We start from the raw sequence: 15987 nt of genomic DNA on the forward strand, positions 1-15987 counted from the left end.
TTTCTTTAATTGCTTCCATTAGAGCCATTTGTTCATTTTATTAACACCAGATGCAATAACACAAGGCTAAAAATAAACATGCATTATACAACAAATTTATATTTTTCAAAAAAAAAATGTTCATTACAATTAGTGAATGCACAATGTCACCCCCTTTTCCCCCCACCTTTAGTGAATTATTGTTTGAAACAGAGAAAAGGGAAGGAAGGAGAAACCCAACGTAATGCTATTCAGCACCAGTAGAAAGTCAATAGACCTTTAACATTCCTGTATATCAAAAACATTTTATCTGTATCACTAAACAGGTAAAGTTTACAATATTGTCCCATTTGAAGATGTATTGGTTTCTATTTACAATACTTTGTAGTCAATAAAACATTTTAACAATATTTAAAAATTGATTAAATTCATAAAAGTATTGCAGAAATTTATAACATTTACTTATTTTATGTACATACAAGGAAGTCCATGTAAAACTGTCCATGTTCATCTGAAGAACTGACAGAGTAAGGAGCAATTTTAATACAGTTTGCAAAACCCCAATTATTTGAAGGCAGCTATCATTAAACATTCAAAAATCCTTAGTTGCCATTTGCTTCTGAAAACTAAAGTTCCAGTAATAAAATTGAGTATGTAAACTAACATGTTTTTGAGATCAGTAGAAAATATATTCCCACAGGCGTAACGTATTTAGTAACGATGGCAATGACTTTGTAGAAAATTGTTAAGATGTAGTGATATCTGAACAGACAACTCACTAATGGTCTTTGCGAGACTCAGGGATGTAGTCATTTTCAAATTCCCAGTATTTTAGCAGCTCATTGTGTTTCCAGTTAAAACTTCTTGCAGTGCTAAAATACGACGACTGAATGTGTAATACCGCTATCAGAATTTTTAAATCCAATTAATTTTGGCATCTAAACCCTCCTGTAAAATGAGCCAAGTAGCATTGACTTCTGTAGTCTAAAAGCCCGTAATAAACAAACCAAAAGTACACACTGTGCTTTAATCTCCAAATAATCAGGTACCCCAAATTAAGAAAAAGTAATAGAAAAGTAAAAAGAATAAAATAAAAAAAAAATATTGCACAGCCACATTACCTAGAAAGTAAAGTTGATGTTAAAAAGCCCTAAGTGTGGATGATATAAATTATCTTCCATATAAAAAGTATAAATATCTCTTAAAATACAGCTGCAGCTATACTTTAATACCACACATTATTTGATTCATCTGTTAATGAGGTAATAACCAAGTCTCTTACAATGCTTTTCTCTACTGAAAATATTTGAGGGCAGCAACAAGGAAGAATTTTTCTAAAAATATTTCTGAATCAAGAACAGCAATGTGTGCAGCTCTCCCTATGAGCGAATCTGCCGTATTGGGCAACGCGTTAATTACGTTATAACGAACCAAATTACATTCCTTATTTTGAAGAACTGGCAGAAGCAGGTTCTGGATCATTTCAGCATAAATTGGTCCTGCAGAGGAAAACAAACATTGCACTGCGTGAATCACCAGGAACAAACACAGTTCTATGACCTTGAACTGAAAACGAATGCATTCCAGAGCACTAACAGCATGTGTTATGCTGCTTTTCTGTTAAGACTGAGTACAGTTTAATTTCCTCAGATACCTGGGATTTGTATTTTGTTCTTTCTACATTTAGCGTGAGAATGTGCTTATCAGTATTCATTTTTTATACTGGCTATGTAAAAGGTATTTACTTGTCAACATATAATATCAGAATATGACTGTGCTAGGATAGCTCAACAGTAAATACAACAACCAGCCATCCAGGGCCTCCAGCTCAGGAAGGGTATGGAAGTATTCAAATTAGACCAGAGGAGGGCCATGGAGATGATCAAGGGGCTGGAGCACCTCTCCTGCGAAGACAAGCTGAAGGATTTGGGGTCGTTCAGCCTGGAGAAGAGAAGGCTCCAGGCAGACCTTACAGCGGCCTTCCAGTACCTAAAGGGGGCCTACAGGAAAGTTGCGGAGGGACTCTACCAAGGCAAGGTGTAGTGATAGGACAAGGAGTAATGGCTTTAAACTAAAAGAGGATAGGTTTAGATAAGGAGGAAATTCTTCACTTGTAGGGTGGTGAAGCCCTGGCACAGGCTGCCCAGAGAAGCTGTGGATGCCCCATCCCTGGAGGTGTTCAAGGCCAGCCTGGATGGGGCTTTGGGCAACCTGGTCTGGTGGGAGGTGTCCCATGGCAGGGGGTTGGAATTAAATGGTCTTTAAGGGCCCTTCCAGCCCAAACCATTCTGTGATTCCAGGATCTCGCAAAAGTGGAAAATTGCATTTTCTTCATTGCTAGTATTAAGCCTCAACTAAATAAAGCCCACGTGTTTGAAGCTACAACTGGACATCTTCAAAAAATGAAAGCTATTTGTCCTCCCTATTCATAGAGTAACACATCAGGGGCTGTGTTTGTCCCACCTAACTTTCAATGAAGTTTATAAGCTAGAAATGTGTTCAGTCTCATCTTTTGCAGGACATATTCAGAAAGCAATTCTGTTCTTACGTAGATTTTCTCCAGTACTACAGAGTAAACCAAGGGTGTCTAAGACGTAGCTGAGGTGCCTGAAGCACTCAAAATTAAATGGGATGAATCCAAAACCTGTAAGCTTTCATATGAGTGGTCTTCTTACATTTATTACCTGATTGTTTATCCTTTAAAGCTGTTTTACACATCTCAATGCGAGCGGAGTGATAAGGAACGTAACGATCCTGCAGAGATCCTACTAATACAATGTTTTTGAAGTAATGAAGACCTACAAGAAAAGAGAAAAAAGTATATATTATAATGAATCACTTGACAGTTAGTACAGAATAATTAAATATTTTACAGCTGAAATTTGGCAGTGATTTATTATAAGACCTTGCATGAAAAGGCAGAAAGAATTAGTTACAAAAGACAGAACACAGAACAATTAGATTTTGAGTACTGGCCTTTTTCTCTGTACATATTTTAATACACATATACAGGCGTGACTCAAGTGCATTTCCTATTTAATCAAAACCAGTATGGTTTAAAACTTGCTCTGGCTTCTTAAACTGGAGGAGATGCAGGAATCAAGTGCTCAATTTCTGGCTGACAGAAGGGAGTAAAGCCCCTGCATTGCTCAACAACTGAACAACTTTAATGTGTGAGAAAGTAACTGGACCTTCCCAGATTTCAAATAAATTAATAAATAAAAATTCTGCATATCTATAAAAACATACAGAAAATCCATCCAAACTAAATCCTGTGCTCTTCAAAAATGAAATCCCGTCTTTCTGTTCGTTTGTTTTGGCTGTTGTGGTTTTGAGAGGCTTTTACATTTTGTTTGGTTTGTGTTTTTTTTTGTTTTGTTTATTTGTATTGCCTGTGACCGCTGCAAAAACAATACTGTCTCAGCAGATCAGCTAAATCACCGGAATCTTTTATTTGACATCTGATGAAAAATGACTGCAGCAAATCTTACACAAAGATGCAGATACCAGTTCAAAAACTTTGTACTAGGCTGCAAACAATGCATTTGGAATGAATCAAAGGCAGGAATTCTCTGCAGGCTAATCTGAAATTGTTTTATAAATTCCTTGGGAATTTATCCTCTATCTTGTATTAAGTATTTCTGATATGAGCTTTCCCTTGAGAAATACGCGTTAGCATTCATGTAAAAGGTACAAAGAAGTGGGTTGCGTAGAATCAACCTGAGGAAGGAAGGAAAGTCCTGCGGAATCTTTAGAGGAATAGCAGTCTCCATCAATCCACATTTATGTAGTCTTTTTTCAGCCTCACATACAAACAAAACCAGAATTAAAACAAAAATAGCTTAGGACATCACAGGTTAATAAATTAGGCACCCCCCTTTTGGTCACAGTGACTCATTTTTGTGGTTTATATAAAAATAGAAACAATAACTTATATTTATAGTTCATAAAAATAACTTCCATAAAATAGACTTCCCTTTACTTCAGGTATATAAGGAATCTTTCCTCAAGTGTTTGAGGGAATTCTCCCGTAGGAACAAAAAAGGCATACAGCATATTTCATAAGCATGAATTTTATTCTTTAACCATTCTTTTTTTTTTTTTTGGTGGTGGTTTTTTTTTTTGGATGGTTCTTTGTGCTTATTTTGAAGAAAAATATCCAAGTCTCGTGCTTTGGAGTTGTTTTTTCTGACACGGTTGACTACAAATGTGCACTCCAAGAACGAGAGGATTCAAATGGTGTATATAAAACATACAGAGCCTGGCAACCCCTTGGATGTCTACAACGTGAGATAACTCAAACCATCTGTCAATGAGAAAAACCTGCACAGTGTTCAACAGCATCTTTTCTGCTCTCCAGACAGTCTGTGAGACTACTGAGGGCACGGGCTTGGAATGATCTCTAATATGGGAGTGTGCAGTGCTCAACTGTGCCTATCTTAAGCATACTTGTGGACAAAGAAGAAATTTATCACTATCTTTCTTTTATGCAGATGTAAAAACTGGATGGCAGACATCTTTCCATGTTGTTCTTTCACTTACTTCCTAGACTTCAAATATACCCTGCCTTTAAATTTGAAATTGAATAGACTGAAAACCAGAATAAAGCTCTGTTAATTTCTATGACCCTTATCTTAATTTTCCCTCTAGAAAGAAACCAAAATAATAATAAACAACTCACCAGACATAAAACAAGGTCTATCACACACACCAGAAGTATTCAAAAAACAACAAAACAACCCAAACGTAAAATTATTCTAAGCAATCATTGAACCAATCTCACCTGTTCAGCAAAATTTTCAGCTACTGAATTGGGAACCCACCCCCAAAAATCTCATTAGGCTAACATTTTTAGATTCCTGTAGATTCCTGCAAAACACTAGAAGATTAAAACTGAATTCTATCAGAACAAAATATATTTGAACTCACCACATGACCTCATCTGCAAAACAGATCACATTTTGGCAGAGTACTATAAAAATACTGATGTTTTCATTAACTAGAAAGCACTGACTGAATTTTTCAACAGGATTTGAGACGGCCTGGAGGAAACTAAACAGTCCAATTGAAGGATCACTGCTGAAATAATAATGTTTGTACCGTACAACAGAATGTTCTTTTCTGTAGTAACAAACCTTTTATAGGCTTTCCAAATTTTTATGATGATTCTCATAATCTAATGGAACTTCATTTTCAGTCAAAATTAATTTAAGCACACACAGAGAGTGCATTTTTTATCATTTAACCATCTTTCCATTCATGTCAGTGCATCAATGAATTCTGGATAATGGCATTAGTCCTTATTAATGAATGGTATCTAAAAATTCATGACAATTTTTTTTCCCAAATAATTTGTCATTTGGAAAAATCTGTCTGGAGCAGTAGGTGTAGAGACCTGGTAATCCCAAACTATCTACAATCAGAGAGAAATAGTTTTCTTATATACATTCCAGTAGCAGAATGAGAGTAAATCTAAAGCTAAGTCTGCCCTCTAGCTGAAGTCAACGTGCAAGTAGGGAATGGAAGATGAAGCCACTGGTAGAATGGGCTGGAGATTTTCTCTGACATTTTATGACAAAAGGAATGACAAAGTTCTGTCTAACCCCCTTTAATTCAAAACAAGGCTTGAATTATTTGCAATGGACAGTATATACTGTGGATACAATTCTTGAGCATAAAGAAATATCACTTATGATAAGCTTCAAAAAAATATAGCAATCTGATTTTGGTAATAACCTCTCATTTTGTTTAGGAATATACTAATTACAGAATCCAATAATAGAATAATTTAGGTTGTAAGAGACCTTTAGAGATCCTCTGATCCTACCTACTTGCTCAAACAGGGCCAGCTTTGATGTTAGATCAGTAGCTCACATTATATCTGGTTACTTTGACTTGAATGAAACTCCTCAGTTTTGTCAAGCTACTATATTGCAAACATTTCCTACAATTCTATCAATTTACAAACCTGTCTGGAAAAAGGGATCTGGAAGCTTTGCCAAAAATGCAGTCTGAAAATAGGGACTTCAGAAACTCGCTGTGAAAGGCAGCTCTCTCTCCTGCAGGTTGTCTTCTGCGCTACTTTGTGAAGTTAGTACAGCACACACAAAGCTGGAATCATGACCTCAAAATTCACTCTCCATAACAGACATCTCAAAGCAGAAAACATCAGCCATGCTTATTCATGGCTTTTCTGTTGTTAATGTTGTTAATAGACTGAAACCCAAAGAACTGTCCTTTCCTCCTTTCAGAGATCAGGAAAACATGTATTTTTAAAGGTGGGAGATATTGTAATAAACAAGCAGATCACAGTCCTGCTAACCAAGACCCGTGGAAGCCCTAAGACACATGAATCTAAGCCTACCTACGTAAGTACAAAAACGCCCGGAAAGAGACCACAGCTATGCACTCACATTTGTGAACTCTGTGGCATAAAAGGAACAGAACCGTAGAGCAACCCTGTTGGTATGAGGAATCCCTCATCCATCACAACGACCATTTTCAGGAGAGTTTACTTTGGACCAGCTCTGTCTGGTCCTGTGGCTGGAACAGGCGTTGGCTGCTGATGCTCACTCATTGTGTTCTGAAGCAAACAGATGATGAAGAGATTTGCTTCCCAATGCATTCCTCAGCCAAACTGAAGTGCTGATGCAGGCATAGTCTGCGACTGACTAACAGGACTTAAAAGAATACATACATAAAGCCGAGGAAGAAAAACTCGCAGCTCTGAAGTTTGTTGCAGGAAGCACTCCTCCCCGTGAGCAAACAGTCTGTGACTGGGGGGGAAAATTGCACTTTGAGGTTTTCCTTCTGGAAGCGAGTCTCAGCAGGCCATGCTTCTCATACACATTCATTATAAGAGAACTAGTGCTGTCTGAAGTTCTGGAGGCACCCTATTTGGGAAGTCCTTAATTCCAAATGACCTGTAAAAATTTATATCAACTTGGGATTTACCTCCAGGGTCTTCATTCTCAGTGTCTGAGCTGACTGAGAAGCTCAAGTTTCTGTCAGCAAAGACCAGCTGATGGAACGGGGCTCCTTGCTTTTAATACCTGTACTGAACAGTGTGCTGGGGTTCTAAACAAGGTATTCACACACAAAAGATTTGTCTGAAACCAAGCTAAAGCCAAATATTACACATCCCTGACACTGTTTTTAGTCAATCAGAATGTCAAAACCAGCCTACCCCATCTTCAGTTCTACCCAAGCTACTGCCCTTCCACTCCTCAGACAAAAACTACAATGTGTTCCAATTGAAAAAATAATGTATTTGAAAACCCTGATCAAATCCATATCCCTCCTCAGTCTGTTAAAAGAAAGAAAAAAACAAACAACAACAACAAAGTCAGATTATTTTGGTGATATGCCAATAAACACTTAGAATTTCATATACTACCTAATTCTTCCATTTTTTTGTTAGAAAAAAAATGAAGGTACAGTATCACTTGTAGAATTTGAGCATGCCTGATTCTCATAGTAAGTGGAAGATTAGTGGTAGGTTAAATGGGAGCAGATATCAGAAGCTTTGTGAATTCCTGAACTTGCCACTGAATCACAACACGGTGCTGTGCTGCGCAATGCATCCATGCACTGGTTTCAGATAATACTTCACTAATTTCCAGTTATCCTTTTAAGGACAGGTCTGTATTACTACCATTTTGTAAGTTTTATGGCAAATATTAGGTGTTCAGTTACAAGAAGCATTCTTTTCCACTAAACAAACAGACCACACTAACGTCTAAAAGCCAAGCAATTAGAAAATAATACTAAATATTTTTTATTTTTCTGTCCAAAAATTTTATCGAGTTAATTTCAAATAACTTTTTTTTTTATTGAATAGTTATTACTGCAACATGAAATTCTATTTACACAGAACACAGTAATTTTCATGTGTTTTTTCATCTGCGCTGCTACAATTGTTTTTGTATCGAACAGCTTGTGTGTCATCATAGCTGGCAACCTGCTGTAATTTCTTGTCGCAGTATGAAGCTAACAATCATTTCCAAGACCCCAGAAGTTACCAGACAGATTGTGGCTGCTGAAGATATGACAAGCAAATTTTAAGGAGATTGTTGTTAAAGAAGATAATTCTTAGAAATGTCATTACGAAGAAACAACAGCAGAAATCTCTATTTTCCACCAGTTAAAGCCAATATAAATTGGCCTCAACTGCCAACGTGAAGTGATCAGTACTTTAAGTAACTTAAAATTCAGGAATTATCATAAACTTGAACTCTCTTCATTTTGAATTATCCTACTACTATTTATTTTTTTTTTATGAGCAGGTAAGTTTAGATTTTGCACCTTATCAGCAAGTACCAATGATGCTAACTGTAGGAAATAAAATACCTTTCACTTAAGAACTTTTGAATGGTCAAGTCCAGAAAGAAAATATATATATATATATTTTAGTTTAAATAACAATCCCATCAGAAATTGCAAAATATTTAAGTCTCCATTTCTTCCTGCTTGCACCCTATTATTCTTCAAAATAAAGATTTCTTTTCATAGGGTAACTTATTACACATCCCCCCAAATTATTTTGTTTTCAGAATCCTTGAAGATAATGTACAAGTGGTCCTTCTAAGGTTGCTTCAACAACAAGTTAACTTTTTAATGTTGTTCTTTCTGCTTTGACAAAGACACTTGGTAACGGAGCAATAAATGAGTTGTACTGGACTTTAAAAATATTCTACAAGTATAACACTCCATTAAATGCAGAGAAGCAAAAGCAGCTCAAAGACAAGCCTCATAAAATGCTACAGAAAAGCAGATACTTAGTTCATCACTATCATCATTGCTTGTCAGTTGCTATAATTTATTGAATCAATCATTTCAAAAAGCACTTATAATTTAAGAATCAATTCCTATTTATACATCAGAAAGATATAAAGAGGATTTTTAAAATACCCTGCCTGTCACTCTTGACAATTCAATAGAGAATAAAATGTATACGCTCCCAGACATCACTTTCTAAATGAGTTAGCTGTATACTAGATCTGAGGAAATTCTGCAAACAAAACTCTTATGTAGACATACTTGTACACAAACAATCCAATGAACACATTGTAAATCATAGATATCTATGTTTAGGTGGATGTATTTCCTTTTAGCTTAAAGGTACTAATAACAAGTAATGTCAACAACAACCTCATAACACAAAGGTTAGTCACTTAGATGAATCACTCTTCCAGCATATAGTGATATTTATCAGGCATAACACAACATAGGTATGGTTTTCATCGATGTTATTTGCCAGAAAACTTGAAGTACAAACTCAATTTTGCACCAGCTTTTTTTAAAACAAACAAAAATCAGACCACAACTAATGACAATAAGCATCTAGTGTTTGAGTACGAACCATGTCATCTTCACAAGTTCACTTTTTATCTCAGAACTGGATAATTATCATTCAGTGCTATCACAGGGTGAATTACAATACATGAATAGCAGGCACTGTAACAACTGGTAAGAAAACTTTTTTTCACTTTTCACTGGTTGCTTTAAAGAAAATCCTACCAAAAGATTTTTACAGTGAAGGAGAACTGAGGTAAAGAACTTAAGGAACTTGAGTAGCATAAGCTCTGGGTGACAATTCATTCAGCAAATACTGACAGATGGATTTAAGTTGTACAAAGGAAGAGCTGCATGATATAGACAGGAGGGATTTGTTTACGACATATCTATCATTTCTATTCTTACTCTGTTCTGCTTCTTCCAAGTCCTGTAAGTTTTAATACATCAAACATCACAGAAACAAGGATGCCAGTCTCTTGCTGCCCAAAGCTCTCAACCAAATGTCAGCTGTAACAAGCTGCTACAAACATTTTGACAGAGAAACGTGCCCAAATTTTCCACAAAACATCATGAGCACCTCTGGCTTGGCTGACACACATTTCAAAATACCTGTCAAATGAACCCTCAATAAACTTTATGGAGCGTGGAGGTACTTGACTCATCACATTGCAATAACTAGCTTCAGAGACTGAAGAGGAGGCTGACATATACAGAGTAGTGGCTGCACTCAAAACTTAAGACTCCTTAGTTAGGAAGGCAAGTCTAAATGTAGTGGTCCATCTCCAGAAAAAAATAATGTTTTACCATTTACTTACTTGAAAAATATAGAACTAAAACCAAAGTAGCTTAAAGAAACTGAAACAAGACCTTGTTGGAAACCTTTTTTCTAGGTTTCCTGTTCAGATTTATGCACAGTGGTCTTTAGAAGACAACCAATAATAACAAAGTTTACCTGCTTTTTTACTAAGCTTGTATAAGAACGTTTGCCGTGGATCCGAATGGTCTCGACACGTCAACTGCAACAAAGAGCCAGACTTCTTCCACTTCTGCATAAACCACAGTCCTGCATTGTAAGGTACAATATGAGTATGGATCCAAAATAAAATATGAAAATGAATGTAAAGTACGTAACATACATATATTTAGTCTCTCAGATGTGACTGTTCTATTTTTCATGTCAGCACTGTCACACTTAGGCATTTTACATTTTTATTCCTTTTTTCTTGTCTATATGTGTAATAAAGCATGAAGACCATTATTTCAACTAATGTACATGACCTCCTACAAAGTATACTTAAAAAAAGTGAAAATATATTGCTGTTAGACATAAGGCAATGTACAAACTATTTCCATAATTTACAGAATATTAGAACATTTTGATGTTGAAATATATATCCCTAAACAACAAGCATATTTTTAGAAATCTGGGAAATAAGCTTTAAAGCAGCACTGCTTTACACATCAAATATAACTAGGAAGAAGAATATAACAAAGGAAGCAAAATTTTCTGGGAGCAAAACCATACTAATACTTATTCTATGATTTTGTACCCTCTTTATTGGTCAATGAGCAAGTCAACTGGCTAACTGGCTTTTCAGAAAAACCTATAACCCTTGCCACACACGAGAAAAGCACACAATCAAGTCCTTATAGCCTCAACGATTTCTTTATGTGCTGATTCAACCCTCAGGGAAGTAATTATTTATTTATTTTTTTAAAATAACAATTTACTGAAGGTCTTTCTTGGTATTTTCTAAAATCTTAGAGTCTGCTTCCATAACATACCATCATAATTGCCATTAGCCAACAATTCCTGTTAACTTTTTTAAGCCAATCCTATGTGAGTTAAAAGTTTTTCCTTTTTTTTTATTTTTAATTTTTTTTTTATGAAGGAATTGGACAATCAATAAACTGGCACCAAATGAAGTAATCTTCTTCATGATTTTAGCATGTACACTGAACAGTTTAATGAGCATGTTTGTATTTACTGAAAATAAGGGTTACTCAGTTTGCTTCTGCACCCTCCAAGGCAGGGGGTAAACTCAGAAACAAATTTTCATCTTTAATTTATTTTAAATTTGTATGCTACCTGAAAATATACTCTAGAATTTATTTGAAAAGCATTTTCTACAAGTTCTCCTAGAGCTATATTTAGTCTTCAGAAAAACAGACATTGATGAGACACGCATCTGCAGAAACATACTGGATAACTCATGGGCATCCAGCCTTTTCTCTTTTGTTAATATAAGAAAAAATTGTAAGGTATTTTTGAGAGAGAAAACACAGTACTAATGGTTCAGAATTGCTTTACTGTGTCTTACCCACTTGCTTTGCAAATTTAGTATACTAAAATTCAGTTTATAATAAATTGAATTCAGTCCATTAAAGCTGGAGTTTCTTTAAGATGTAACAAAAAAGCCTGAATCAAACATACTGGAAAACTCATGTATCAGCCATCTTCTGCACATCTTTATTGATACTTTATTTTTATAACCTTGCACACTACATGTAACTGCTAAATGCATTTCAAGGACAAAACCTCCCCTAAACTTATACTACCAATAATAATAATATACCTGTATTAACAAGAGCACTGCTGTTGTAGAGGGTACCAAGATGTGGTCCAGACAGAGACAGGAAGGTGTGAAGTTTGTTGAGGTAATATTTAAATCGAGGTCTTGTGAGCACTGAGCGGATTATTAAATTACCCAGTGAATGTCCAATAAAGCTGTTTAAAAAGAAAAACAGAATTTGAAGGCAAACTTCTTATTTATTTTCTTTTAGACAGCAAGAAATAAAACTGGTATCATAAAATGCTGAAGGAGCATAGGAAAAAAAAAAAAAAAGAAAGTTTCCATTCAAAAGCCTGTACTTTAGGAAATAATAGAAACACAGCTTTTCTTTCCATATATCCCAAGTCACACAAGTTCCTCAGGAAAACATTCTGAGCTCCTTCAAATTTATTTTACACATTGTTTTTGAAAAACTGTGAAAACAAACTATACTTTGACCAACACCTCCCACCCAAAACCAAGATTATTGCTGGGTCTATTTCCCTTAGCACCAAGTATTCAGAAAAAATTTTGAGATGTACAGGACTGAATAAATCACAACTTCAACATGTGATGACATTCAGTATGATAAATGCATGAGAGTTACTGAATCAACCTGCTGGAGAAGGATTCTTATAAGGGGGAAAACCATTACTGAAACAAATCTGAATATTTTAAAGTAGAAGCAACATCTCAAATCTGCTTAACAGTTTGACCAAAAAAAGTGATAATCAGCTTGAGCTAGGCAACTGAAGTTATCTGTCTACCAGGAGAATATTACATTTAGTTGTATGCCTGGTTAATCAATTTAGAGGGAAGACTGATAGGACTCTTTAACTTGATGTGCCTGTAATTATTACTTCATCTGAGTTGCCTCCAGTCCTATCTACAAATCCATACAAAGCATTTCTTTAGCAAGGACACTACAACATAAAGCATTTCTAGTTATTATGCAGTCATGCTTACAGATCCCTGCTGAGGTAAGGACCATACTAACTTAGGCACTGAGTTAAGGAGGATATGGTACAGGTAAGACAGGCAAAATTGAAAGGAAAAAGTTGTCTTCCTGTTTTACAGAAGTAATTTCATGACTTGGAGAGAACAAGCCACCATCCAAAAATAGATGGGAAATCTATGCTAGAACTATTGTGGCTGAATCATGTAATTGCCACAACATTATATCCATAATACCACCTTTCCAATACGCTTTGTATCACTGCATTCTTCGACAAAAATAGCTACACCAAAGCTACCAATATCTACATAAAATATACTGCTAACAAATTATTTGAGTATTCAATTTCTTCCCATGCAAGAACTATTAGCTCTGAAAATTCCAATGTAAAGCTAAATGAAAAAATCAAACATTAGGCCACAGAATTGCAGAGCCACTCCTAAAGTCTGCCATAACCGTACATTTCTGGGTGATGGAACAGGCTATTTGTTTGTTACCAAAACAGAGTTTAACAATATATGTGTATTTTTTCTGGTCACTTTTACTATTGGATTTTCAAAATTGCTGCAGTATCAGAAATCCTTTGCCACTATGTTTGCCTGCTATGTTTACCTAACTTTGAAACAAAAAATAGGTATCCTCTGTGTTGTCACAGTCACATTAAAAAGCTCAAGAGAGGTGTGCTTGCAAACTAGAATACTGAGTTGCTGAATCTCTTGAATACTAAGATTTAAAAATATTCTCTTAGAGTATTCCATGAAGACCATAAAAGAAAACCAAAACTGTAGGTTATTATTATTATTTCTTTAGGAACAAGAAAATGCCCATAGAAATTGAGCAAGTTCATCCTGCAGATGGTCTGCACCACAGTTACAGCTCTTGGAAAAGAGATTGTTTTCTGAACAAGATCTGGACATTAGCAGAGATGATCTCTTGGCAGTTCTTTGAGAGTTCAACCACCATTTACTAAATGACATAAGGGGATAAGAAACTCTTGTATTATACCATAAAAAGGACAATTTTTAATCCTATCATCCTCAAGAATATGGGCATACTTGAACCAAAACTTCAGAAACATGAAAGACCCATTTGAGAAAAAAAAAAAAAAAACACAAAACAAACACGCACAACAAAACATGCTTGCAATTAGCTCTGTGAACATATTTCAAAGATTAAACATTTCTTAATTTGTAAAGATCTTGAAAAACAACAAAAATTACTGTAATGTGTTGGGTTCAAACCCAGGTGTTTAGGTGAACATGCAATAAGCCTTTAATAGGATTTTCTAAGAGAGAAAGGTTCAGGAATTTTCTCAAATCAAGTGTGAGAAGAAAGGCTTTGAAAAATGCAAGACAAAAACGTAACTCATGCTACTCATTGTTTCAGATACCTACAACTGTGGGATGCTCTGAAAAACCAATGCATTTCTGAACAGCAGGTGGCAACATTACCGTCTTTTGAATACAAGGTATTACTAACTCAACACACTAAAGGAACAGAATTGTAATGTAGTATTTATATTTGCTTTATGCCCCAGGTTTTCAAACTCAGATCATACTGGGAAATTACACACAGTACAACCTTGTTTTTCTGTGCTAATACATGAAAGATCATGTCCAAGTATAAAAATTTATGGAAGAAAAAGATATCCATCAAAAGGCATAATCAAAAAGAAACAGAAGAAATTGCTGAAACAATCTCAAGCTCAGGAATGCTATCTAAAGTGCCAAGAGGTACATGAATAATAGGGTATATATACCCTATTGTACGTCCTCTGTTTATACTCTTTCCCTAAATATTTGTCTCTGGTCACCACTGACTGTGCTAGACAGAGTCCAGAGTCTGACTGGGGAACAGATGTTTTCATGTATGCAGAGCATGAAAAATTGCCTTTTTTGGGGTCGGGGGTGAGCCAAAGTTACTTAAAAGAGGATGAAAAGTTGAAAAATCCATTGAAGCCGAAGACCAATAGAGGTGATCAGAAATATATATAGGACCATACATGAGGAAGATGGTTTCTGAAACTATCTGCAAAAGCATGTCGTTCATTTCCTAGTTGTATCATGACCTAGAAAGGCTTCCATCCTTATAGATATTCAAAACTTGAATGGCTCTAACTGAGCAGTTTCCAAGTTGGATCTTTCTTAAAGTTGATCAAAACCTGATCTAACTATTAAGGTGGCACTCCTATGGGTGGGTAGCTGGCCCAGATGGCCTTCAGTGGTCTGTTAAACCAAAAAGTATTGTGTGATTCTTAATCCATTTCTTTTTTAAAGAAATAAATTGCTGTTGCTTTCAATGAAGATTCCAGTTCACTCCTCAAAGCCACGCTGTTCTAAGAAAAAAGATTTTGTTCAAAGCAAACGAATGCACTTGCTGGTGGGTGTATAGGTACAGTAACAGGTATTACCTTTGGCAGTACCAAACATGTTGGTTCATTAAGTTGACAATATTGTATGGTTCAGGGTTCTGATGGTACATGGAGAGCCTCTTCTATCTCAGTACAAAAACGTAGCACGCTAAATATGACTTTGAAAGCATGAGGCTTTGCTATAACTGGCCAGTACAGAATCTCAGAGTTTCTCATGACTTGTCTTGGCCTGAGGTGATTTTAGTTTGTTTTAGCTGTGACAACAACTGTCTAGCAGTCAAGAACAAGTCAGGTCTAAAGTTGGTTTAGTTTCTCTGTAGTTTCTAGTAATAACATATAGATGTTCTGTGTGGATTGAAAGGTGTATCACCAGAATAAAACACTGTGGAGGAGTGCAAACACAGCTGTCATACGCCTGAGGTCCCCAACAGCCAATTAATGGCCACTGCAGAAGCACAGTTTCTTAAGTCAGGAAATAAAAATGGTGTTAGGAACAACAGAGAACAGAGACTGAGTGACTCGGTAACAATGAAAAGAAAGATCATGTGGGCAGACCAAGAAGATGAGAAGATAAATCCAGGCAGGCCCAAGGCCAAGGGGTTAGAAAACCCCATCAAGAACATCATTCTTCTGCCAGTGAAGCCCCAAATGCTGAAGTCTGACTGCAAGCCGTTTGTCTTTGTTCTGCTGAAGGAAGGGAGAAACCACCAACCTCAGGACTCTGACAGCTGCTGGAAGTAGAGCCTACCGCCTCAGAATCACAGAATATCCTGAGCTGGAAGGGACACACAAGGATCATCGAGTTCAACTCCTGGGTCCCCAAAGGACCACCT

At 36.0% G+C, this 15987-nt stretch overlaps 1 protein-coding gene across 3 annotated transcripts in view; it reads right to left on the reverse strand.

Moving 5' to 3' along the window:
- Positions 1-15987, reverse strand: part of FAM135A (family with sequence similarity 135 member A) — an 86171-nt gene continuing 70184 nt past the window's right edge. For 2 of the 3 annotated variants that reach the window (XM_084515955.1, XM_084515954.1), the window contains 4 exons: positions 11853-12004; positions 10229-10339; positions 2664-2777; positions 1-1478 (listed from right to left, as the gene is read on the reverse strand). In XM_084515955.1, the coding sequence (XP_084372081.1) occupies positions 1273-1478; positions 2664-2777; positions 10229-10339; positions 11853-12004 (583 nt within the window). In that variant the 3' untranslated portion in view covers positions 1-1272. Of the gene's footprint in view, positions 1479-2663; positions 2778-10228; positions 10340-11852; positions 12005-15987 lie in introns of those variants that run through there. The other variant, XM_084515956.1, reaches the window with a different exon arrangement.

The sequence above is a fragment of the Aythya ferina genome (genome assembly GCF_964211825.1).
Source record: "Aythya ferina genome assembly, chromosome: 3".
NCBI lineage: Eukaryota > Metazoa > Chordata > Aves > Anseriformes > Anatidae > Aythya > Aythya ferina.